This window comes from Salmo salar, chromosome ssa03 (genome assembly GCF_905237065.1).
Source record: "Salmo salar chromosome ssa03, Ssal_v3.1, whole genome shotgun sequence".
Lineage (NCBI taxonomy): Eukaryota > Metazoa > Chordata > Actinopteri > Salmoniformes > Salmonidae > Salmo > Salmo salar.
The window spans coordinates 63,730,985-63,756,404 of NC_059444.1; the positions used below are offsets into that span (position 1 = coordinate 63,730,985).

At 42.6% G+C, this 25,420-nt stretch overlaps 1 protein-coding gene across 1 annotated transcript in view; it reads right to left on the minus strand.

Moving 5' to 3' along the window:
* LOC106601094 (protein shisa-9B) overlaps positions 1–24,997 on the minus strand; it is a 32,371-nt gene extending 7,374 nt beyond the window's left edge. The window contains exons 1-3 of the mRNA XM_014193012.2: positions 24,047–24,997; positions 22,283–22,398; positions 3,017–3,175 (exon numbers count right to left, since the gene is read on the minus strand). Coding sequence (XP_014048487.1) covers positions 3,017–3,175; positions 22,283–22,398; positions 24,047–24,567 — 796 coding nt within the window. The 5' untranslated portion in view covers positions 24,568–24,997. The remainder of the gene's footprint in view (positions 1–3,016; positions 3,176–22,282; positions 22,399–24,046) is intronic.
* Positions 24,998–25,420: the final 423 nt, after the last annotated feature.

Genomic DNA, 25,420 nt, shown 5'->3' on the forward strand with positions numbered 1-25,420 from the left:
GGGCTCCCGCTCCTTTATAAATTAACCAGTTCAGATTGTAAACGTCTGTGAGAAATCCAGTTCTGTGACCTTACAAAATCACTGGCAGGACAGCGGGAGAGAATAATTGATTGCTAGATTTTGGTTTATCATTTCCCAAACCTTGGATTTATCACTCAGGGAATTTAGAGGTAAGGCAAATGACACATTGCAGTAAATAATGGGTCAAGCTGCGATGTTTAATTTATTATACTTGCCCTCTCAAAATGTTATAGAAAATCAATTTTCCAATATAATGTTGAATGATAATTGAAGAGACATGGTTGCTTGATCCTAATATCGGTTCTGTGGTCAATAAGAGCTGTCTCTCAATGTAGATCTTCACTAGTTGATTTAGGTACTGTAACAGTGACTGTCCAACATTTCACATTTTCTTCATATATGATGTGCAGCAGCAAAACTATAGGTGATATAGAACGGTTTTTTTTACGGTTTTCATTGACACCGAAGAGCAACAAAGTCAAAACAATGGAGAGCCTTGAGACATGAAATTTGAAAGACAAATCAATTACAGTAATTTTCCTAAAAGCTACGCTATTTCCCTCCCTTTCTGAAAGGACAAATTCTACATCTGTTATCCTGTCTAATCTGAAATAAACCGTTTACACAGTGTAAATATTTTTGTTGAGAGCCTCTCTTTCTTTGAGGTTTTTCTTTAAACGGAAAGTGTCACATAAACATAGTATCTCTCAGTAAGTAACCTTACAGCATGCTAGGATGGAGACGGAGAGCAGGCTAACTGATAATTACAGCAGGCAGCAGAACATATCTACACTAGCTGCTTGGTGTTTTTGCTCATCATTCCACATCTCCATTGTGTTAATTAGCCCACATTTACTCATGTCATTTGAGTGTGATTACATGGAAATTCGACACTTCAGAGGCGTATGCTAATTTGCAATCTCGGCTGATATTCCAATCCTCACGTCGTCTTTTATGAGAAGAGATGCCTTCAATTTAACAGATGGCCAAATAAATACTATACCATTCCCATCCATTTCAGTGGAATGGTTTCGCTTTCTCACATGCTATAGGTAGGAATGATTGATATTGATATTGCATGGCATGGGCAGTAACAGTTTAAAGTTTGGACACCTATTCATTCAAGGGTTTTTCTTTATATTTGCTATTTTCTACATTGTAGAATAATAGTGAAGACATCAAAACTATGAAATAACACATATGGAATCATGTAGTAACCAAAAAAATAAGAATGGCACAGGAGAGGATGGCTGCCTTTTTATTGGCTCTTAACCAACCGTGCTATTTTGTTTGTTTTTAAGCATTTCACTGTAAGGTCTACACCTGTTGTATTCGGCGCATCTGACAAATACAATTTGATTTGATTTGAAAATTGTTAAACAAATAAAAATATATTTTATATTCTAGATTCTTCAAAGTAGCCACCCTTTGCCTTGATGACAGCTTTACACACTCTTGGCATTCTCTCAACCAGCTTCATGAGGAATGCTTTTCCAACAGTCTTGAAGAAGTTCCCACATATGCTGAGCACTTGTTGTCTGTTTTTCCTTCACTCTGCGGTCCAAGTCATCCCAAACCGTCTAAATTGGGTTGAGGTCCGATGATTGTGGAAGCCAGGTCATCTGATGCAGCACTCCATCACTTTCCTTGGTCAAATAGCCCTTACACAGCCTGGAGGTCTGTTTTGGGTCATTGTCCTGTTGAAAAACTAATGATAGTCCCACTAAGCGCAAACCAGATGGGATGGCGTATCGCTGCCAAATTCTGTGGTAGCCATGTTGGTTAAGTGTGCCTTGAATTTTTAATAAATCACCGACAGTGTCACCAGCGAAGCACCCCACACCATCACAACTCCTCCTCCATGCTTCACGGTGGGAACCACACAGGCGGAGATCATCACCTACTCTGCATCTCACAAAGACATGGCAGTTGGAACCAAAAATCTCATATTTAGACTCATCTGACCAAAGGACAGATTTCCACTGGTCTAATGTCCATTGCTCGTGTTTCTTGGCCCAAGCAAGTCTCTTCTTATTATTGATGTCCTTTAGTAGTGGTTCCTTTGCAGAAATTTGACCATGAAGGCCTGATTCACAGTCTCCTCTGAACAGTTGATGTTGAGACGTGTCTGTTACTTGAACTCTGTGAAGCATTTATTTGGGCTGCAATCTGAGGTGCAGTTAAGTCTAATGAACTTATGCTCTGCAACAGAGGTAACTGGGTCTTCCTTTCCTGTGGCAGTCCACATGAGAGCCAGTTTCATCATACCGCTTGATTGTTTTTTTGACTGCACTTGAAGAAACTTTCAAAGTTCTTGACATTTTTCAGATTGACTTACCTTCATGTCTTAAAGTAATGATGGACTGTCGTTTCTCTTTGCTTACTTTAGCTGTTCTTGCCATAATATGGTATTTTACCAATAGGGCTATCATCTGTATACCACCCCTACCTTGTCACAACACAACTGATTGGCTCAAACACATTAAGAAGGAAAGAAATTCCACAGATTAACTTTAAACAAAGGCACACATGTTAATTGAAATGCATTCCAGGTGACTACCTCATGAAGTTGGTTGAGAGAATGCCAAGAGTGTGAAAAGCTGTCATCAAGGGAAAGGGTGGCTACTCTGAAGAATCTATAAAATATATTTTTATTTGTTGAACACTTTTTTGGTTACTACATGATTCCATATTTGTTACTTTCTAGTTTTGATGTTTTCACTCTTCTACAATATAGAAAATAGTAAAAATAAAGAAAAATCCTGAAATCAGTAGGTGTCTCCAAACTTTTGACTGGTACTTATATTGTACTGGGAAATATATGCATTTCATTAGATTTGAAATTATAATTAAATTATATATTACCCCTTTTGATTAGCTGATGAAATCTGATTAGCTATTTTGATTGTGAAGTTAATCAGAGAAGCAGCTCAGCGCTTATTCCTGTATTCCCATATCCGCATATCTTAGAATGAGCAATAACTGTGTCTCTTACCGACAGCCTTGAGGGAGGCGTACTTATTGAGCTCTTTCCCAGGTTGCTGTTGCTCATAGGGGCTAGTGATCTGTCCCAGGGAAGGGTAGGGGTGGGGAGGAGACCCTAAGCCTGGCATTAGTGATAATCCTGGACCCACACTGTTCATCTGGTTAGCCTCTGTAGGGAGAGAAAGAGAAAGATGGCAGAGAGAGAGGTGTCAGTCTGGCAGAAAAAGTAAAAAATGTCATTAAATATTGATGTTCCATCTGAGTGATTGAGATTATGGGCCCATATAAATGCTACAATGTATTTGGAAGTTAGCAAATTCGATTGAGCACTGTTGTATTGTTTTCCCACTTAAGTGAGGCAATATTTTTTACCTTTTACTGCAGTGGGCTAAATCAGGGTCACACAGTGTTTCTTGGTAGTATTAAGTCACCGAAAATCCGGTGTTTCTATGTCAAATGGTCTTATGTGATGTATATAAAGTGTAATATTGGAATGCAAACTCAAAATGTAATACATTTCAACTATATCTGACATGGTACAGGTGATTTATTTTTTTAAGCCCATAGCCATGTGAGTGAGGTTTCAAAGTAGATATGTTTAAGTTCTTTTATTTATTTTTATAGATTTTGAAATTATGAAAAATATTAATAACATTCCACCCATGAGGCCACTAGGTAATTTGGCTGCATGAAAGGGCTATCAGCAGTATTTTTGAAATCAGTGATTCTTCCTTCCTGTCAGTGGTGAGATGTAAGAGCTGGTGTCTCCCAGGAAAGCTGTAGAAGTCGAGACCTGATAGTGTAAGCTGCCTACGTGGGTCTATCTCATTGACCTGCCAACACAATTGTTATAGTCTCTTCATGTTAGCCCCGGGATACAAATCATTAACCGTCCATCGCTCCAAGCTAGATGGCTCCTCTAGCCAGCTCACTGCGCTAATCCTCTCCCAATCAAATCTCTTTGGTTTCCTCCAAACAAGCCTCAGCCAAAACCAACAGCAACGTAGCTCAGCCCCCAGCTGATATGTCTCTCAATAGGCCTGATAGAAATCAATTTGACAGATGGATAAGAATGGACAGAGGTAATTGCTTCAGATCCTTGGTAACATTGCACCCCGTGCTGGTTGGCCCTCCCTGGGGACTCAGCTGGAGAGAGAGAGTGTGATGACTGCTCTTTATAAGATGGTACTAATCCAGCATCCAGCATGCAGACATCTGCTTAATTGAGGAGTGCATGGAACCATGGCAAATTGACTGGCCCCCTGCCTGCTGGCATGGCAGCGCAACCAGATGTTGTGGGCATAATTTTCAACTGGCCCCGCAGGACCCAAAGGAGGTCAGGGGACAGCAGACAGCACCCACGCACAGGTGGCAGTTTGGGGGACGGTGAATGCCACTTTAATAACTCCAGCAATACTACAGTAGCTATCTACAGTAGAAAATCAATAAAGTAAAGTTAACTAATAGCTCAATATTGATATTGTGTGTAATAGCAGAGTTCTATAAAATGCATTCCCCCAGTTTGGCTGTAGCAGTTACTGATTGGTCAAGGTAATACTGTACATCCATTCAGCCCATGTTGTTGTTGTATCCGTATTCATGTTGCACATGTAAACATAATTCTCTTCCATTACTGATGTCCACAGCCCACTGTGAGGAACAATACCAGGACCTTGAGAAAGTAGAGTCATTGTAGTAGACATTGTAAGTGACCATAAACTGCTGCTTGGGCATGTTGAGAACACTAATTCGTTTTCAAAGTACAAGCAATCTGTTGAGCAGCAGATTGAACCTAAGGCACGAAATGCAATAGCTTCCTATGTATGACCGACATATTCATCAAGTAAAATAGAATGGTCCAGCACTGCTTGAAGGTCTGGATTATTTTGAAGGCTAGTACAACTTGTAAATAACATCTGTTTGAAAAAGGGAAAATAATGATCTGACTTCTTATGGGCCCTGTCCTACATTAGATATTAATTTGTCTACAATCGTTTGGATTTTCACAGCACCATCAATAAGTAACTGAGTAATATAAAAGCAATATTAAGTAACTGTTTATTATTATTATGATTAATCAAAAGACAAAGGTCATTCAATTATTATTTATAGTGAACAAGTATTCATTAAAAAGAGTAAATGAAAAGGAGTTACCTTGACTGTACCTTTGAGACTGAGATAAATGAAGAACTATAAACGTCTGCTTTGGAAAATAGAGATGAGAACCTCCAGTTCATTACTCATCTCACAGATAGTAGAAGAACTGGCAACATTTACTCCAGTGTGAATGCTTTTTTTAATATATAATTGTTGTTTTCTTACTACGACACAAACAGTAATACATTATACTTGAAACAGAGATAACGTGGACATGACTTTATCGTTCAAACTCAAGTTCAAGCACAGTGCATTCATGCGCAGGCGCAGAACTCAGTTAGTATCAATGCTCTAGGTTCCACAATAACAACATACAGTAGTGCCTATGATAAATGCTGTGTAATAGTATCACACTATATCATACTTAACAAGAATTCCAGAATTCAATCATATCTACAGTGTGACCACCCTCCTTTCCCCAGTCATGATAATAAAAACAGGCTGTCAACTTGTATGTTACACATAATAACTGGCCGTGATTAATGGCATATTTGCGGAGGCACACTGAGGCCAATTAACAACTTAACGACTCCTTTTGCAAGTCAACATTTTCTGAGAGCAGATTTCTCTGGCAAGTTTACACTTCAGTAGATTGCCAAAGGGAGGATAAAAGGTGATTACTTATGCCCCAAATCTTACCAAGCAGTTTGCATAATAAGACTCACATCTTGTTTTAACTGTATGGTACTGTACACATACATCTCTCTGCTGCACTGATGGTATGAGGGGAGAATACAGACATGACGATCACTAAGTAGTCAACATCAATGTTTGTCATGTTTGTAATGATAAAATACAGGTTAAATCAAATAAAATGTCTTATCTGTAAGATCTGTTGCATTATAATTCCTCATTTTATTGTTGCCATGCAACATCTAATCAGGCACACACACACCACAGTGTGAAAAGCAAAGAGCCTCTTTTGCTCGGTTTCATGTTAGTTAGTCGATAAGGAGGTCAGTGGATGTGGAACCCTGTTTGTCAGTGCTGCAACTAGTACACAATATTCCATTCTAATTAGCTCCACAACTAATATACTAAATACATTTGCATTTACACATTTAGCTGAACACTATCATCTGCTTTGGACAGTGGACAATGAGCCGTGAAAAAAATTGATAAAAAGAAAATCAAATCTTGGCTAAAATGGTTCTGTCTGTCTGTGAAAAGACTGATGCCAAGTGGACTGAAATAGATGTTCTGATTTGAAACAGGGTCTTGGTAGCAATGACCATTCGTCAGGGAAGAGATGTCAGCTATCGCTGAAATGTCACCAGAGCTTTTGTTCTCCTCGTCTTCCCGGCTGGCAGGCGATTTGATTGGATTCTAGTCTATTTTTCCCAGACAGTTACTTAATGAATATGCCAGCTTTAGTTACGCATGCTTCCTGGCTCATGACTCAGCAGCAGCCACTGGAAGGTTTCTTTTCTCCAGATGATGAACACAATCATCGTTGGATCTACAGGTCCGAAAGGCTGAAGGCAGCAGTGATGTAAGCAAAGACGTCTAGTCTGACTAGTCTGACAGCCGGGCCAAGAGTGCTTTAGCCAAAAGCAGGTGCATTAATCAATTTTGGTTGGAGAGGAAAGAAAAATATGTTTCATGATAAGAAAAGTTGCATGATCTTTCAGAAGTTCAGAACCAAAATGTAGGAATGGATGGCTTGAAATCAATGTATCCCCAGAAAAATACAGCATCAACAGCAAAAGAATTGCAGTTCAAAATCAACTTTTGTTTTACTAAAAATAAATTATGAAGTTGATCCTTTGTGTTAGATTTCATGCTTATCCACAGGGGAATAAATATGAAGAACGGGAAAAGTTAATAGAAACTACCCTAGCAACTTGCCCACCAGATTTGGACCTAAACGTTCCCTGAGGGCTACTGACTACGATAATCAGAAACTTTGGAAATTCTTATGAAATACTACACTGCCTCCTGGAAACATATTCCCCTGCTGCACAGTGGTCCCAATAGATACGCTCCAACAGGAGACGGTTCAGGAACAACATGGGAGTAGAGCTTTCAACAGAGGTCTGGAGGGACCCCAGCATGAATGAATGATGATTGTTGAAACGTTCCAGTGTTTTCTGTGGAAAAAGACGAGGGTTTAAAGAGGAAGAGACCATTGCACAGAACTACAATATACTTTAAAGAGAGGAGAAAATGATTTTGAATGGAGAATAGGGAAGGTGTTTATTTTCCTTAGCAAGTCCAATTAATATGAAAGAGGATAGTGTAGCAAGAGTTACAAAAGTGGGAGGAGGGCAGTGGGAGAATAAGGCCAGGGACAGGAGGCGTGAACCAAACATGAAACAACTGTCAGCACAACTTCAAAAGGACTACTGTACTCTCCTCTGCCACTGAAAAATAAAAGATGGTACAACTTTTTTTAACAAGTATCAACTTTTAGTTGTTCAGAGTCCACTATGCCATGGTGCAGCCTCTCCATGATAATAAAAAATATAATAATAGTGAAATAGGCTAATTAGAAGCTAATTTCCCACCGGTCAAATAGATTTTTTCGTGCTGTGCTAATTACTTTGTAAAGGACCATGAAATGATCAGTGTTGTCTCATTAAAAGACATATACAGGGAAGCTTTACAACTCTTTCACTACACCTGCTAATAGCTGGGCAGGTATGGCTCTGTGACTAGCTGAAAACAATGAGTGCTTTTCAAGAATCATGTTCTCTGAAATTACCCCACCTCTGGAAATCTGGAAATCTGAAGCACAAGCTGTTACTTTGGCATTGAGCTGCTAATTTAAGGAGTAATACATCTGTCCATCCATTGTCTGTGTACAATGGATAAAATCCCATTTCATCTGCCAGACATTGGTCCTCTTTACACACCGTTTCTTCTAAATTACTGGAGTCCCACTTTAATTCACTTTCCATCTGTCTGCCACTGGTAAAAAGTGGTCCATTTGTGAAAACTTTTGTAAGGTTAAAGACTCAAAGGTTGTTGCAGGAGTAAGTGAATCAACACTACAGACACAGATACCTTCCAAGAACTCATAAAAAATGCAAGAGCGTATTTTGGGAGCTGGATGCCCCAAAGGGATGGATGGTACAATGGGAAGAGCACTCTCATTCACAGGTTATTTCCAATTGGGGAGTGAAAGTCCACAGAAGGTTTAGTCCTAAGACCTCCAATAACATATACAGTATAATTTATTAGCAATAATTCATAATATTTGATGCACGCTTGTAGTTTCATCAGATGTTTTGGCATTGCTTTGTTGCATTGAAATATTTCAGATTCAATTAGCATGTACAGAAAATAACCTAATACAGTATATGTATACTTCCAATATACTGCAAGGAATGTGATTTCAATACTTTGCACAGTTTGTCAGTATTTGATGTTGATTTTCACAAATGAATTTGTCTAGAATAGTCATTGTGACATTTAACATTGAGCCTACCTCTGCTAGACGGATTTACAGGGTATTAGACAGTGTGCAAGAAGAAAGTCAGTCAGTCACTCTTATTTGCCCTGATGGAAGAAGTCTATATTCCATGTAAATGTGTGTCTAACCCCTGGCTTTTCTTCTTTATACTCATAAAGGTTGGACAAGCTGAGAGATTAATAGTCAGGCCTTGAAGATTGATGAGAAAAACATTTGACTCACCAGGGTAAATCATGACTTGACAGGTCATTTTATAGGTTGAATTTCCTCAATTGTAATTTACATAAAATAGGCATATGCAGGGATGGAACATAACCGACCTGGGTGCAGATGATAGCATAAAAACAGTATGTATCTGAATTCCTACAGACAGAGGAAAGCCATTGTCTGTGTAATCCAATCGGACAGGTAGAGCTCACTGTGAGATAAAAGCAGAAGAATCAATAACGCCTCCTCTCTTCTCCTCTCTCAGAGCATTGTTCACTCCTTCTCTGTACTCTACCTGCTTCCATTACTTTAAATTCATACGCATTCATCAGCTCACCTCTGAAATGTAGCCTACGCTTCCAGACTCGGAGTGTTATTGAGGGCGACACTTCACTTTGTAAATGTTGATGTTTATGGCTTGATTGGCAAACTAGGTGAACAGGTTTCTCTCCAGAGGCAAGTTTGACTACGCCAACAAAGTAATGGAGTCTCCAACTTACAATGGCCTGTCTCCATAGTTCATACATTAACCAGTTGGCAACACCCACATGAGCAACAGTTCATACTCCCATTATTTATCTGCTGAGGGAGAACAGGCTCTGCTGCGCTCACAAAAAGCCCGCATGAAATTAACATTTAATGAATTTATATGCCGGCACTATGTAAATCTAATGTATAAGCTTTGTCTTTTTGTATTACTGAATGAAATTGACGTTCCCCTATGCTAAGAGTATATTGGATGGACAACACAGTTATTTTGTCAAACTTGTATGTGACACCATTGTATGTGCTTTATGAATGGATAATTCAGTAAACAGTTAGGTAAAAATACAAGTACAGAATAACAATTTGCAAAAGGTACATTAAATATAGATAAAACATATTCACTATTTTGTGCATTAAGATGTATGTGCTGTGGTCTGGGTGAACTACTTAAAACCCTGCATGATGGTGGGTTTGTGTGCACTATTTGTGATAGTGTTAATCTCCATGCCACCAGTTGGGTCAAAGTTGTCCGTGCATGGAAGCGGGCGTTTCATTCGCCTATAGTACAGACACAAATGTGACTTCTACAAAATAAATAATATGCCCATAGCAATGCAAAAGCTAATCACTATCTGCTCATCCAAGTGCTTGCATATTGCCATGTGCTACTTATGGTACATTAAATAAATTCGTTTAGACAAAAGAGAACTTAATTTGTATTCCATTAGTTGGAGTAAACCCTCATCTCACTTTTCAACCTTGCTGTATCAAGCTTCTCTTCTCAGCCTGCAAGCTTGACAAGGTGTTATCATTCATGTCAGGTACCGACAAAGATATAGAACTACAGTTTTGGTATGCAGCACCAGTACTTTTAAAGGAGCTTTGGCCCTTAGGCGGAAGCTTAACTAAAGTGTCTCAAAATGATCACAGCATTCTTTTGTCTAATACCATTCAACAAGGCAGATATAAAAAGGAAGAGGAGATACAAAATGCCCTGTTAAAAAACAGGCATGTAACTGGAAATAAAGGTGATGTTTTGTAACTGTTTTCCATTCATCATTGAAGGTAGTAGTAACCCATTTAAATACAGTTTCCTGTGACATTGTCTTGTGGGGAAAGGGCCTGCCAGACCGTCCGGCCGTGAGTGTTGGCAGCAAGGGAGAACTTTCTTCTCTTCGGCTGGCAGGACAGTGAGTGTGGCCAAGATGGCCCCAGCAGCACACAGGACAGAAGTTGAGTGTAGCCTAGCCTAGCCTAGCCGCCAGCCACCCACCCAGAGGAGTGGCAACTAGAGGAGAGGAGAGAGAACTAGAACAAAGCCCTGTCTGTCTGAGAGGATTGGGTCATTTGTAACGGCTGACACGTCTGAGAACTCCCTCTGGACCATTTCACTCAGTGCCAACCAGGCACCCACAACCCCTGCCATAGAGGCAGTATCCATCCTAGGGAGGCAGCCCTGGCATGGGTACACTTGGCAGTGCCAGACATGGCTAGGGGACGAGGAGGGGAACAGGCGCATGACTGTGCCCTATAGACACACCACTCTACCTCCTGCCCAGAAGTGAGTCAAAGAGACAGTAGCAAAACACCAGGGGGAAAATAACCATTTTAGTGGAGCTGTTGTGCAGTCAAAATAACTGCAGTCCTCAACACATAAGATATGGGAAGGAAGCATTGTCTCCCGACAATGTATTCTCAAGGATATAGCAGACTATATTCTGTATACAGGGTACAGGATTTTGTAAAGTGTTTCTGAAGGCTTTTTCTGTTGATTGGGAGAAAGGACACTTTGTATTTTTTTTTTACATTTCAGTAGATGCTCTTATCCAGAGCAACTTACGGTAATGAATGCATACATTTCATTTCATGCATTTTTTTATGTATTGGCCCCCCGTGGGAATCGAACCCACAACTCTGGCGTTGCACACACCATGCTGGCGTTGCAAACACCATGCTCTACCAACTGAGCCACAGTGAAGGCTAGTATGCTTTGTATGCTAACAGGCATTGTTGTTCAATTGTAATATATGTCCATTGTAGCTAGTTGATCTAATCTTACAAATCCATCTGTGCTGCCCTGTTTTCCTGAATCTCACATACTACTGCAGCTGAACAAGGGGATTCATCTCCTGAATGCTTACCAACCAACTGAAGAGGGCTCCGTCACATAGCTAGTGCTGCTGTTATTTACCTCTCATGTCCAGTTGACAAAATTAGATCCTAAGAGAGCATAAGAGGGGGTTGTGGCTGGGCTGTGTTGCATGTTCGTGTGTGTGTGTGTGTGTGTGTGTGTGTGTGTGTGCGCGTGCGTGCGTGCGTGCGTGCGTATATGAAAGCCATTCCTTGATGTCCTCAAATACATCAAAACGACAGATAGATTTTCCTGTGGGCGAAAACAGAGCACAACCCATTTTGTTGCAAACCTGGCATGAAAATGTAAATAACATGGGAGGTATGTTGTTGTACAACTGAGGCATTATCTACAAAGAGAGAACTACCAGACCCAGTAGAGATTTAATGCTAGTGTACTACAATGACTTAAAGTTGATTGGGTATTACTATGCTGCTCCTGAACTCAAAGTGCTGCTCCTGAACTCAAGGTGCTACTCCTGAACTCAAAGTGCTGCTCCTGATCTCATGATCTCCTGGACTAATAAAGTCTGGTGGTTTTGAGGTTGTAAGATGCATGGTTGTGATTGTTTGGGTTTCTATTCTGACAATGACCATTTCTTTCCCAAAGCATCCATTTGTTACAAGAAAATTCTGGTTGTCTGTTGACATGAACTACCTCTGTCTTTGCTGACCTAGTAATAATTACAAAAGAGTTATGGAAGGACAGTAATTTTCACAAACACTATGACACATTGTATGGTCAAAAACAGAAATATATTTTTCAGAGGGATGTGTTTCCTATGGTATTGTAGATCATGGATACTATGATGCCAATGATGCACTAATAATGCTCATGATCTAAGATGGGCTGTGCTTCATCTACATTTAAATCTGTTTATAAATGTAGATATTCATCATTTAGCTGGGAGTAAACTTACCACTTAAGAGGGGCTTGCCAGCATTTACCAACAAAGAAAAGATGGCCAAAGAACCCTCTTTAAAGAGTAAGTGAAGAAAGCCCCCTTTGAAGCTGTGACCATTCTCAGTGGACATTAATATTAATATTACATTACATCGGATGTGTTAGAACCCCCAACAGGCCCAATCACCAGCCAGCAAGGAAGCAGAGTATCCTGAGTGGTGTGAGGATGTTCAGAACAAGTGGTCTAAGGTATCTGCAGTAACCCCCATGTTATTGAACTACTCAAAAATGTGATGTTACTATGGAATACTGAAGTATAATTACAAGCATTTCATAAGTGTCAAAGGCTTTTATTGACAATTACATGAAGTTGATGCAAAGAGTCAATATTTGCAGTGTTGACCCTTCTTTTTCAAGACCTCTGCAATCCGCCCTGGCATGCTGTCAATTAACTTCTGGGCCACATCCTGACTGATGGCAGCCCATTCTTGCAAAATCAATGCTTGGAGTTTGTCAGAATTTGTGGGGTTTTGTTTGTCCACCTGCCTCTTGAGGATTGACCACAAGTTCTTAATGGGATTAAGGTCTGGGAAGTTTCCTGGCCATGGACCCAAAATATTGATGTTTTGTTCCCCGAGCCACTTAGTTATCACTTTTGCCTTATGACAAGGTGCTCCATCATGCTGGAAAAGGGATTGTTTGTCACCAAACTGTTCCTGGATGGTTGGGAGAAGTTGCTTTCGGAGGATGTGTTGGTACCATTCTTTATTCATGGCTGTGTTCTTAGGTAAAATTGTGAGTGAGCCCACTCCCTTGGCTGAGAAGCAACCCCACACATGAATGGTCTCAGGATGCTTTACTGTTGGCATGACACAAGACTGATGGTAGCGCTCACCTTGTCTTCTCTGGACAAGCTTTTTTCCAGATGCCCCAAACAATCGGAAAGGGGATATATCAGAGAAAATGACTTTACCCCAGTCCTCAGCAGTCCAATCCCTTTACCCTTTGCAGAATATCAGTCTGTCCCTGAGGTTTTTCCAGGAGAGAAATGGCTTCTTTGCTGCCCTTCTGACACCAGGCCATCCTCCAAAAGTCTTCACCTCACTGATGCACTCACACCTGCCTGCTGCCATTCCTGAGCAAGCTCTGTACTGGTGGTGCCCCGATCCCGCAGCTGAATCAACTTTAGGAGACGGTCCTGGCGCTGGCTGGACTTTCTTGGGCGCCCTGAAGCCTTCTTCACAACAATTGAACAGCTCTCCTTGAAGTTCTTGATGATCTGATAAATGGTTGATTTAGGTGCAATCTTACTGGCAGCATTATCCTTGCCTGTGAAGCCCTTTTTGTGCAAAGCAATGATGACGGCACGTGTTTCCTTGCAGGTAACCATTGTTGACAGAGGAAGAACAATGATTCCAAGCACCACCATCCTTTTGAAGCTTTCAGTCTGTTATTCGAACTCAATCAGCATGACAGAGTGATCTCCAGCCTTGTCCTCGTCAACACTCACACCAGTGTTAACGAGATAATCACTGACATGATGTCAGCTGGTCCTTTTGTGGCAGGGCTGAAATGCAGTGGAAATGTTTTTGGGGGATTCAGTTTATTTGCATGGAAAAGAGGGACTTTGCAATTAATTGCAATTCATCTGATCTGTCACGTCCTGACCATAGTAGTTGTTATTTTCTATGGTAGAGTAGGTCAGGGCCTGACAGGGGGTGTTTGTCTGTTTTTTTATTTCTATGTTTAGTTTCTAGTTTTTGTATTTCTAGATTTGTTTTGTTTTGCATGACCTCCAATTAGAGGAAGCTGGTTGTCGTTGTCTCTAATTGGAGGCCATATTTAAGTTGATGTTTGTGTCACTGGTGTTTGTGGGTGATTATATTTTGTGAGTGTGTTTGTTCCTCCTGCGTCACGGTTTGTTGTTTTGTCATTAAGTTTACTTTGTTATTTGCATTTAGTTTCACGATCAAATAAATATGTGGAACGAAACAGACGCTGCATTTTGGTCCGCTCATTCTAACAGCCGTGACATGATCACTCTTCATAACATTCTGGAGTATATGCAAATTGCCATCATACAAACTGAGGCAGCAGACTTTGTGAAAATTAATATTTGTGTCATTCTCAAAACTTTTGGCCACGACTGTACTGTACAGGGAGGGATTCATGTTAATCTTTTTCAGATTACAGATTACATTTTGCTGTAGGTTTAAATGTAGCTTACTAATAGCTATACTATGACCCATCAGTGAGGCAGCCATAGGCCACAGTGCTGAAGCTCCCATCCCATCGCTAGCTGCTCCTGAACCCCTGATTTCCACCCCCTACCTGTCAACATGTCGGCTGGCTGGTAATGAACGGATCATTATTCCAGGAGGGGGCATGGAAGGAAAAAAAGGGGTCTCTGTTTAAAGAATGATTCATTATTCGCCTGTCATGGCAGCACCAAGAACACCTGAATTCATTAAAGTGAATTATAATAATTTCAGCTGAAGGAGAAAACTCATCTCGTAGGCATACCTTGAGGTACAGTAGGCTTGATGTTCAGGGTACTATATGCCTGTAACAACCAGGAAGCCGATTTCTGAAAGATACTACCTTGTACACACATTTCCGTAATCTACTTTGGTGGGTTTAGATGTAAGAGGAGAAAGTGGAAGCGGTTACCAAACAAAATGCTTATTCTATAGTCGATGTAGAATAAGAACTATGCTGCCTATTAGGAATGTTCATTCCTTATTAGTATTTCCCTCAAAGCATAATTGTTATTTAAGGGTGCTTCAAATGTCTATATGTATAGTTTTCCTCAGGGGAATTTCGTCATACCTTTGATTCCATGGAGATGTCATGCATATTGGCACCATATGTATTAGTTCCATCATGTGACATAAGGGCATCAGAATGGAAACCACCTGAGCCATATACAGTGCCTTCAGAAAGTGTTCACACCCCTTGACTTTTTCCACGTTTTGTTGTGTTACAGCCTGAATTTAAAATTGATTAAATTCATATTTTATTTGATATATTAATTACACTTTGTATGGTATATCAATACACCCAGTCACTACAAAGATACAGGTGCCCTTCCAAACTCAGTTGACAAAGAGGAAAGAAACCGCTCAGGGATTTCTCTATGAGGCCAAGTGTGACTTTAAAACAGTAACAGAGTTTAATGGCTGTGATAGGAGAAAACTGAGAATGGATCAACAACATTTCAGTTACTGTACAGAATACAAATATTCCAAAACATGCATCCTGTTTGCATTAAGGCGCTACAGTAAAACTGCAAAAAATGTGGCAAAAATGTTTACTTTATGTCCTGAATACAAAGTGTTATGCTTGGGGAAAATTCAACACATCACTGAGTACCACTCTTCATATTTTCAAGCATGGTGAAGGCTGCATTATGTTATGGGTATGCTTGTTGTCACGACTTCCACCGAAGGTGGCTCCTCTCCCTGTTCGGGCGGTGCTCGGCGGTCGTCGTCGCCGGCCTACTATTAGCCACCGATCCATTTTTCCTTTTCGTTTGTGTCTGTCTGTTTTGTTCACACCTGTGTCTTATTAGTAAGATTTCAGTGGGTTTATTTACCTCCGCTGCCTTCTAGTCTTTGTGCGGGATTGTTTGCTGTGGTTACTCTGTTAGGGGTGTGTGTCTGCACCACGGGGTTTTCTTTTCTCACGGTAGTTGTACCATTTTGGTATGTGTTTAGGAGTAGAGGTTTCTCCTCCGTGTGTTGCGTTTTCTTCCCTGCATGTGGCGATTTCGTTTGGGCGTTTCCCCCCATATTGTTGTTGAGTTGGGACTCCTTAATAAACGATTGTGCCACTGGGACTTCCTTGCTCTCCTGCTCCTGATTCCTGCACCTCCCTCCTCTAAGGAGGCACGTAACAGAATCCCGCACCACCTAAATGGAGTCATCAGGAGCTGACGCGCTCTCCACTTCCATGGAGGAGCGCGTGCAACACCACACCACCGTTCTCCACCGTCTCGGGACCGCCATGGATCAAGTGATGGCGACGATGGAGAGATGGGAGAGGGGTGGCCTGCCTACCCCTCCACCAGCCACCCTCCAACCAGCACCACCACCTTCTCCGGCGTCATCCTGCCCCGGCGGTATTCGGCTCGCGCTCCCGAGGGAGTACGATGGGACGGCTGCCCGGGTGCAAGGGTTTCCTGCTCCCTTAGGTTGGAGTCATTAAAACTTGTTTTTCAACCACTCCACAAATTCCTTGTTAACAAACTATAGTTTTGGCAAGTCAGTTAGGACATGTACTTTGTGCATGACTGTAACGACTGTCGTCGCAATGAGACCAAGGTGCAGCGGAGGATGTGTTTTCATATTCAAGATTTTAATAAACCGAAAATAGAACACTATACAAATAAACAAAAAAAAAACACAGCCGACAGTACTGTCAGGTACTCACAATGAAACAGAAAGCAATCACCCACAAACCCCAAAGGAAAAGCAGGCTGCCTATGTATGACTCCCAATCAGCAACAACGAACTACAGCTGTTCCTGATTGAGAGCCACACACGGCCAAACCAAAGAAACAAACCAACATAGAAAAATAAACATAGAACGCCCACCCATGTAACACCCTGGCCTAACCAAAATAGAGAACTAAAAACCCCTCTCTATGGCCAGGGCGTTACAGTACCCCCCCCCCAAAGGTGTGGACTCCGGCCGCAAAACCTGACACTAAAGGGGAGGGTCCGGGTGGGCCTTCCTACGGTGGCGGGTCTGGTGCGGGCCGTGGACCCCGCTCCACTCTCGGCGTAGCCCACTTAGGTGGCGCCCCTGGCTACGCCGGAGGACTGGCGGGCGACCCTGGTTGCGCCCGGCTGGCGGGCGACCCAGGCTGCGCCCGGCTGGCGGGCTTCTCTGGCTGCGCCCGACTGGCGGGCGACCCTGGCTGCGCCCGGCTGGCGGGCGACTCTGGCTGCGCCCGGCTGGCGGGCGACTCTGGCTGCGCCCGGCTGACGGGCGACTCTGGCTGCGCCCGGCTGGCGGGCGTCTCTGGCTGCGCCCCCAGCTGGCGGGCGACCCTGGCTGCGCCCGGCTGGTGGAGCGTCTCTGGCTGCGCCCGGCTGGCGGGTGTCTCTGGCGGCTCCGGAAAGGCGGGCGGCTCTGGCGGCTCCGGACAGGCGGGCGGCTCTGGCGGCTCCGGACTGGCGGGCGGCTCTGGCGGCTCCGGACTGGCGGGCGGCTCTGGCCCAGGATTCACCAGGCTGGGGAGACATGCAGGATGCCTGGCTCTGGGCGCAGGCACAGGACTCACCAGGCTGGGGAGACCCATATGGTCCGAAGAGGAGGCACAGGATGTACCAGGATGGGGAGACCCACTGGAGGCCTGGTCCTGGGAGGAGGCACAGGATAGACCAGGCTGGAGAGACCCCCTGGAGGCCTGGTCCTGGGAGGAGGTACAGGATAGACCAGGCTGGAGAGACCCACTGGAGGCCTGGTCCGAGGAGGAGGCACAGGATAAACCGGGCTGTGGGGGAGCACTGGAGTTCTGGTACGTAGGCTTGCCACCCATACTCCAGGCTGAATGCCCACTTTTGCCCGGCACGGGCGGAGCGCAGGCATAGGCCGAACTGAGCCCTCCCAGTGCCCCGGAGACACCTCCAGCTGGAGCTTTACCTGGCAACCGTTCACCCGGCTCCTTCGGAAGGTGAGAGCGTGAACGCCCTCGTCTTCTGCCTGTCAGGTAAAGCTCTGGAGTGGGCCAAGCGGTCTGGGATGGACCAGACTCGGCGATGGAACACTACCCAGAGTTCACCAGCTGCTTCCGGGCCGTGTTCGACCATCCTCCTGAGGGGCGAGCGGCGGGTGAGCGTCTGTTCCATCTACGGCAGGAGACGAGGAGCGCACATGACTTCGCTCTGGGGGTGGAAGGACAGGGCCCTGATTGACCACTATAGGTGCAGCTTCGGGTCCTGTTGGTTCCACCCCCAACACCTCCGCTCCAACCCCCATGGAGTTAGGGGGAGCTGCAGCGAGGGCGATCGGAGGAGGAGCCTCCTCCTGCACAGTGTGTGGTCGGAGAGGGCACACTGCCGACCGGTGCTAGAAGAACTCGTCTGGGAGTCGAGACGGCAGGTCGAGCACTGTCCGGACACCCCAGGTGAGTCAGCACCAGGGTCACCCAGAGCCCCCTGTTGGTCACATGTATGTGTTAATTTCTTTCCCTGAGTTTTCCCCCCATTCCCAGCATAAGGCGCTAGTAGTTATGTAAACTTCCGACTTCAACTGTATGTAAATTAGATATTTCTGTATTTCATTTTAAATACATTTGCAAAAAATTCTAAAAACATGTTTTCAGTTTGTCATTATGTGGTATTGTATGGGTGAGAAAAAAATATATTTAATCAATTTTGAATTTAGGCTGTAACACAACAAAATGTGGAATATGTCAAGGGGCATGAATACTTTCTGAAGGCACTGTATAGCATGCATGATCTGAATCACCGGAAACCACTGACTCTTCTTGTATAAAAGAGTGGACTTTGTATTGTGAATGTCAAAGCCCTTCAAAAAAAATGAATAGCCATGATCTAATTGTAACACAGTTCTTTCATAATCAATTAAAGGTCTGATGAGGGTTAATGAAGGTTTCAAAATTGGTATTTGAAACAAAGGCCTCATTACTTGAATGAACTTGAAGTCTACGGCCATAATAATGGGAGAAAGCTTTCCCACTGGGCACAGACATCAGTGCAACGTCTTATTTTGATTTACATTTGGTTGAGTTATCGACTAACTTGAATTCAACGTGAAATCAACCAAAAATGTCCTCCTGTCATTGGATTTAGGTTAAAAGTTAAGTGAAAAAAAGACTAAATTCCCTTACGTTGATGACTTTTTGCAAATCCAATCAGTTTTCCACATTGATTCAATGTCATCACATTTGAATTTTGGGGTTGAAATGACTTGGGAACAACGTTGAATCAACCCATTTTTTGCCCAGTGGGTTGCTTAAAATCATATTGTACAATTACAAAAAAGCACCACATGCAGATAAAAAGGACAAGAAAAAAAACTATTATTTTTAATGATACCTTGATATTTACACAAGTAAGCCTTTCACCATGCTAATGAGTCTCTTTCAATTGAACCCTCAATGCAGCAAATGTCCAGTGTAATATAACATCAGATTGAAAACCCAGGAGGAGATGTTTCTCAAACACATGCAGCCTCACATTAACCTAATTACTTGTGCTGCCACCTCTTCAGAGCGCTACTCTCTCACAAGACACAGTTCACACACAGACAGTCCTCTTTGGCAGTCAATGTATGCCATGGGGTGTCACATATATGGACATAAGCCTCAGACTAGATTAAATACCCTGCATAATTCACATCCAGTGGAATAGCCTGTCTAAGTGAAAGCTTCTGCTAACGTAGTGTGCTTGCTTTACATGTGTGATAATGAGATTCATTCACCAGAATAACACTCTTCAGGCGCTTCAGCCCAAAGGGTTTCATTCCATTCCGATTGTATTGATGCTGTATGAGGCAAATTTGAAAATATATTTGAATTAAATTATTTCCCTTGTTCTGATTGTATCTTTTCTTTTTTTACACCACTATAGCAACCCTGATTATGCTCTCTAGTCTAGTGGCTGAGGTTTCTTACTATTCTTGCTGAGGTACCATGCTACCATAAAAAGCCCTGTCTATTTCCTGACTTGATGTCTGTCTACTAAGCTATACCCAGTGGGTTACCTAATTCAAAACAATCACACACTGTGTTGCTGCATGAGAGTATGTGCCTGCCAACTGTGACTGACTCAAGCACTCGCGACTTTAAGCACTTTAATGGCATTTCAGACTGGAGAACCTCAGTAATGTAAAGGTTTTTTTAGTCCCAATGCTCTATGAAATGGCCCTGCTCCCAGCACAGTCACACACCCCACTCTCTGGGTTATTACCCCTCACCCTGCATGGAGATGGAGTCAGCTATTTAACAGCACAACACCTGTGTGTCTCCCCTCACACACCTCCCTGTGCCTCTCCACATCTTCAACAGGGAGCTCACTGGGTGAGGCTGTTCACACTGATACAATAACCCATCACATCTTTTTACAAGAGAACAGTCACTGTGGGAATGAGTGTGAATAGCTGCTCTAAGAACCCTGTGCTATCATCCCACTTTATTGAATAAGGGTTCCAGTTAGCCTAACTAAACAACACTACCTCTATTCCAATACAGTGCACACCTTAATAGTGACCAACTGCTCCTTCTTATTCCATAATGCCCACATTATGCCAAACCAATAAAAAACAGTGTGTTGAATTCTAGTGGAATCACACACAGCTTTCACCCAATCCCTGGCCTTCTAAGGAGACCTTAAAAGCCCTGTCACACTAAATTACACATCCCTTTTGTGAGCCAACACAGTGGAGATTGAAGAGGTCCTCGTTGCTTCAACTTGTTGTGATGGACTAAGAGAGATAGTGTTGTGCTAGGAGGAGGTGGGAGGGCTACTGACAAAGGAAGAGATTACCCAGAACCCACCTCTCCACTCATCTACCCTCTCCAATCCACAGTGCTATTGTGTGAAAACGTATGGATCCTTCCCAATACTGTGAGGAGAGACAATGCCAATGTGTGTCCATGCAGCCCACCTGATTGCAGAACTGGGTCTCCAATCCCTTTGGTAATTCCTACCCAAGGGATGGGAGAGAAATATGCCAGCATTTCATGTGAATACAAGCTATAAGCTTCAATTATCGGTGGAAGCTACATTCAGCTACACTCAAGAATCAAAGTGGAGGCTCTTGACCCAGAGCTGCCTCATCCACTTCAGTTTTTGACAAAAACAAAAAAACACACTGTTGCCATATGCTTATGCCGTCAACATAAAACTAGTATTCCCATTATCATTCTCTCCAAGTACAATTTGTCCGTCTCACACAAACAAACAGCTTGTTTTTCATGTCATACATTGACACTCCTTTTCAGCATGAAAAATGCACTACCACAAGTAAACATGTCATTTTACTTCTCTCCAACAACAGACGGAATGCATTACAATCACTTCCAAACAAGCAAATGGGGAAAAGTCTGTCCATTGCCATTAGTGACTAAAGCCTGTGTGATTGCAACTGGCAGCCTGAGACATGCAATCCATAATAAAATAATACATCCTGCATCATCCATGAGTGTGAGTGAGCGCGAGTGAGTGAGCGCGAGTGAGTGAGCGCGAGTGAGTGAGCGCGAGCGAGCGAGTGTGTGAGCGAGCGAGTGAGTGAGTGAGTGAATTCTTGCGGGTCTGTGTATATATGTGTTCCTGCCTGTTTGAGAGAGACTAAAAAGAGAGGGATGAGAAAGAAAGAGCCAGTTGTAAGAGATGGAGAGCAGCGAAAGCCTTATACTACTATTAGTCAGCAGCGGTTGATGATGATAATTATCCCAGTGTGTTAAATGATTACTGAGGCTGTGAGTAATTGCTTCAGCAGCTCACAGGACTCTCCAAAATGGACTTCTTTCACAACTCTCTTATCTGTAGCAGCTAAATCAGGCGAGCCAGGAAGGCAAAGGGTGGTGGTGAATAAGCCTTTGAATTTCACAGCTGCTCACTACAACCACAAAGACCAATCGGAGACTGTTGGGCACTTCAATAGGACTCCAGCATAGAATTGATGAAAATAAAAATGTCAACGTTCTCTTGCGTGATAAGGTTTACTGGTGGTGGCTGTTTGAAACATTGTGTGTATGTGTGTACAGAGGTAAAGATTGTGCATGATTAGTCTGATCACAGCAGTCAGACCCCCAGGCTTCTGCAGATGGCATCCTGTTTATACCATCTCTGTATCTCAATCATGACCATACCCAATGCATTGCAGAGCTCCAAGTAATACAACATGCATCTTACCATTGGTTGTACTTTCCAATGTGTATCAAACTATTGTTATAGTGGCTAGTCTCTATGAAATGAGACGTTGGATGGAAGAGGCCTACTTACGGAGACTGTTAGCAGGTACCCGGTTGGCTTGCATGTTGTCATAGTGCTGTCCATGCACTCCAATGTCTTCTGAGTGTTCTCCTGGACCAGGCTGGCGCATCACCTGGGCTAGAGCCCTAACAAAACACAAACACCTCAGTCAGCTGGTTCACTCAATAATAAAGCATGACAAGGAAATCAAAATAGCTACAAAATCGAGCAAAATTACAGCGGCTCAAACACTGTAAACCTCAATATTTATCTGATATTTATCGGAAATGTTTAATGTTTGAATAATGTAGATTAAATCAAATCAATTACTCTCATGCTTGTAGATGAACTACCAATGACCAATTATCGTTTGCTCAAAGGGTTTTCATTGATATGCACAGTACCATTTATGCTATATTGGATTAGTGGGATCACCTTCCTTTGTGCATTGATAATATAGTTGAGAAATATGAAAAATCACAATAGGGATCACAAGGCATGTTGAGACAAAGGCAGCCCACTGATTTACATTTGGTTGAGTTGTCAACTAACGTAAGTTCAACGTGAAATTAAAGTCATCCCATTGAATCTTTTTGTTGAAATGACATGGAAACAACATTGAATCAACCCGTTTTTGGGGGTTGCTCAAAAAAGAACAATGAAGCTAATTAAAATGCTGAAATCTAGGGCAGTGAGATAATTAAAAACAATTGCAGGTGTAATGGAGTAAAAAAGTGGCTTTTAATGGCACCATGTTGGTAGATGACATCAACGGAGATGAGAGCATGGCTCATCACACACTACTACCTACAGCACATCTGGTTTTACCAGGACATAGTGAGCATGGCTCATCACACACTACTACCTACAGCACATCTGGTTTTACCAGGACATAGTGAGCATGGTTCATCACACACTACTACCTACAACGCATCTGGTTTTACCAGGACATAGTGAGCATGGCTCATCACACACTACTACCTACAACACCTCTGGTTTTACCAGGACATAGTGTGCATGGTTCATCACACACTACTACCTACAGCACATCTGGTTTTACCAGGACATAGTGAGCATGGCTCATCACACACTACTACCTACAACACATCTGGTTTTACCAGGACATAGTGAGCATGGCTCACCACACACTACTACCTACAGCACATCTGGTTTTACCAGGACATAGTGAGCACATTATTATTCAGTATGGAGTTCTCAATCATTCAGAATGAAATGTATGGCATTTTGATGGAATCTCAAGACATCAGCGCAATTGGACAGGTATTCACAGTCACTCAAAAATAAAATTTAGTAGGCTGCATAGGTATTGCCTATGATTGCCAATCAAATTGTGGTCAGTAGAACTGACTGAGCATGTATATTTATTCTATATTTTAACACTTCCCACCTGGCAAAAACTGATTGGATCTTGAATCAATGTTGTTTCCATGTGTATGTGACCAATACAATTTGATTTGATTTCAACCAACAAATCTTTGTGATGTGGGAAAACTGACTGGATTTGAAAAAAAGTCATCAAGGTAAGGAAACTTTGTATTTATTTCCCCCAACTTTAACCCGAATTTTTTTTTGATTTTTGTTGTTGTTGAACAGACGTCTGTGTCCAGTGGGTTATCACCTATTTTAACAAAACACCATCTTTAATGCATCTAAATATTTTAAAGAAACTTCTGACACTCAAATAAAAGTTCAATTCCTGCATTCATTTAGGCTATCCAAAGTTGTTAGTGCATTGCGCACAGCGACTGCTGATGTTGTTTACTGTACACACACCTTGACATGTTTTCTCTGTGTGGACGGTGCGCCTTTTCAAGTCCAAGTTTTGTGAAAATCCCAACGAGGGCCATTATGGCAACAACTCCACATATTATATACACAATTAAGTTTGTCTTATCCTTTGTGGGGTCGTGAGTGGGGTCTTTTTTCTTAGGCGGGGGTCTGCCTGTCATCATCCACGGCGGGGTGTCATAGTTTTTGCAGGTGGTCTGGTCCAGCCGCGAGCTTGTAAACTCACAGCAGAATCTGAAGCCACAGGTTCCGCAGCAGTACAGGTAACTGCCCGTCTGGCACACAAACGGCGGATCCCACTGGCCCATCACATCGTAATAACCCCGGCACCTGTCCTCTGTATGCGGACTCTCCGAAACGCTATTCTCTCCGTTCAATTTTGACTCGTTGGTACCCGTTTGTACCATAATAAAGCCGTCCAGCTTCTGCCCTGGCTCCCCCTCCGCGTCGCATACAAGAACTTTCACCAAAAAGTAGCCAAGCAACAACCCCGCGCTTCTCATCATGTGCGCCCCTTTGTTACTTTTCTTCTCCACTGTAGACGAAGGAAAGGCGATGACCAGGTATCATAACAAGCTTGTACGCATAATCCAAGAACATGAAACACAGCCATCCACAATGATTATCATGATTACGCACCGCAACCTCTGCGCGTAATTGTCCATCAGCGCACGGTGATGTTGTATGGGGATGTGTGTAGATGTTATATCTGTTCCAATTGCTTATAAAAAACTAAAAAAACTGATGAGATCTTTACACTGATGCGACAACAACACTTTTACAGTTGCTACAGGTATCTTGAATAGGTTTAGACAATTTCTCTGCGCTGCGCCACAGACATCCTCCGTTGACAGTCGGAGCCCTTATTGGTAGTTCATTCCAGGCAGTAGGAATATTACCGAACCGATTACCGAGGGAGTGGGAGAGTGGGGAAGAAAAAGGAGGTGGAGACACTTGTGGTAGGTGGTAGAGAGACCGGCAGAAAGAGAGAGATCTGATGTATGCAATCTGTTGTTTATATACAGAACAACATGCTCATGCTCAGATTTCATTTTTTCATAGTAGCCTATTGCAGGCTACAGAAAAATATATACTTTATTCAAACAATACAATACTGTCCGAATATGTATTTATTTATATGCCTATAAAGTCGCAGGGTGCATTTAAATGATAGAGTTGCAATGTTGCTGTTGTCTGTCAAGTCGAATGGGATTTCATGCATGTTGTATTTGACTGCTATTTGTTGCAACCTTATTTGTATCATTTTGTATTGTTCAATAGGTCACAACTATGAAAAGAGCCTATAGCCCAAGCAAACAAGGTGTGATTAGTATTGTTGTGACCTTTGTCATTGCAGTG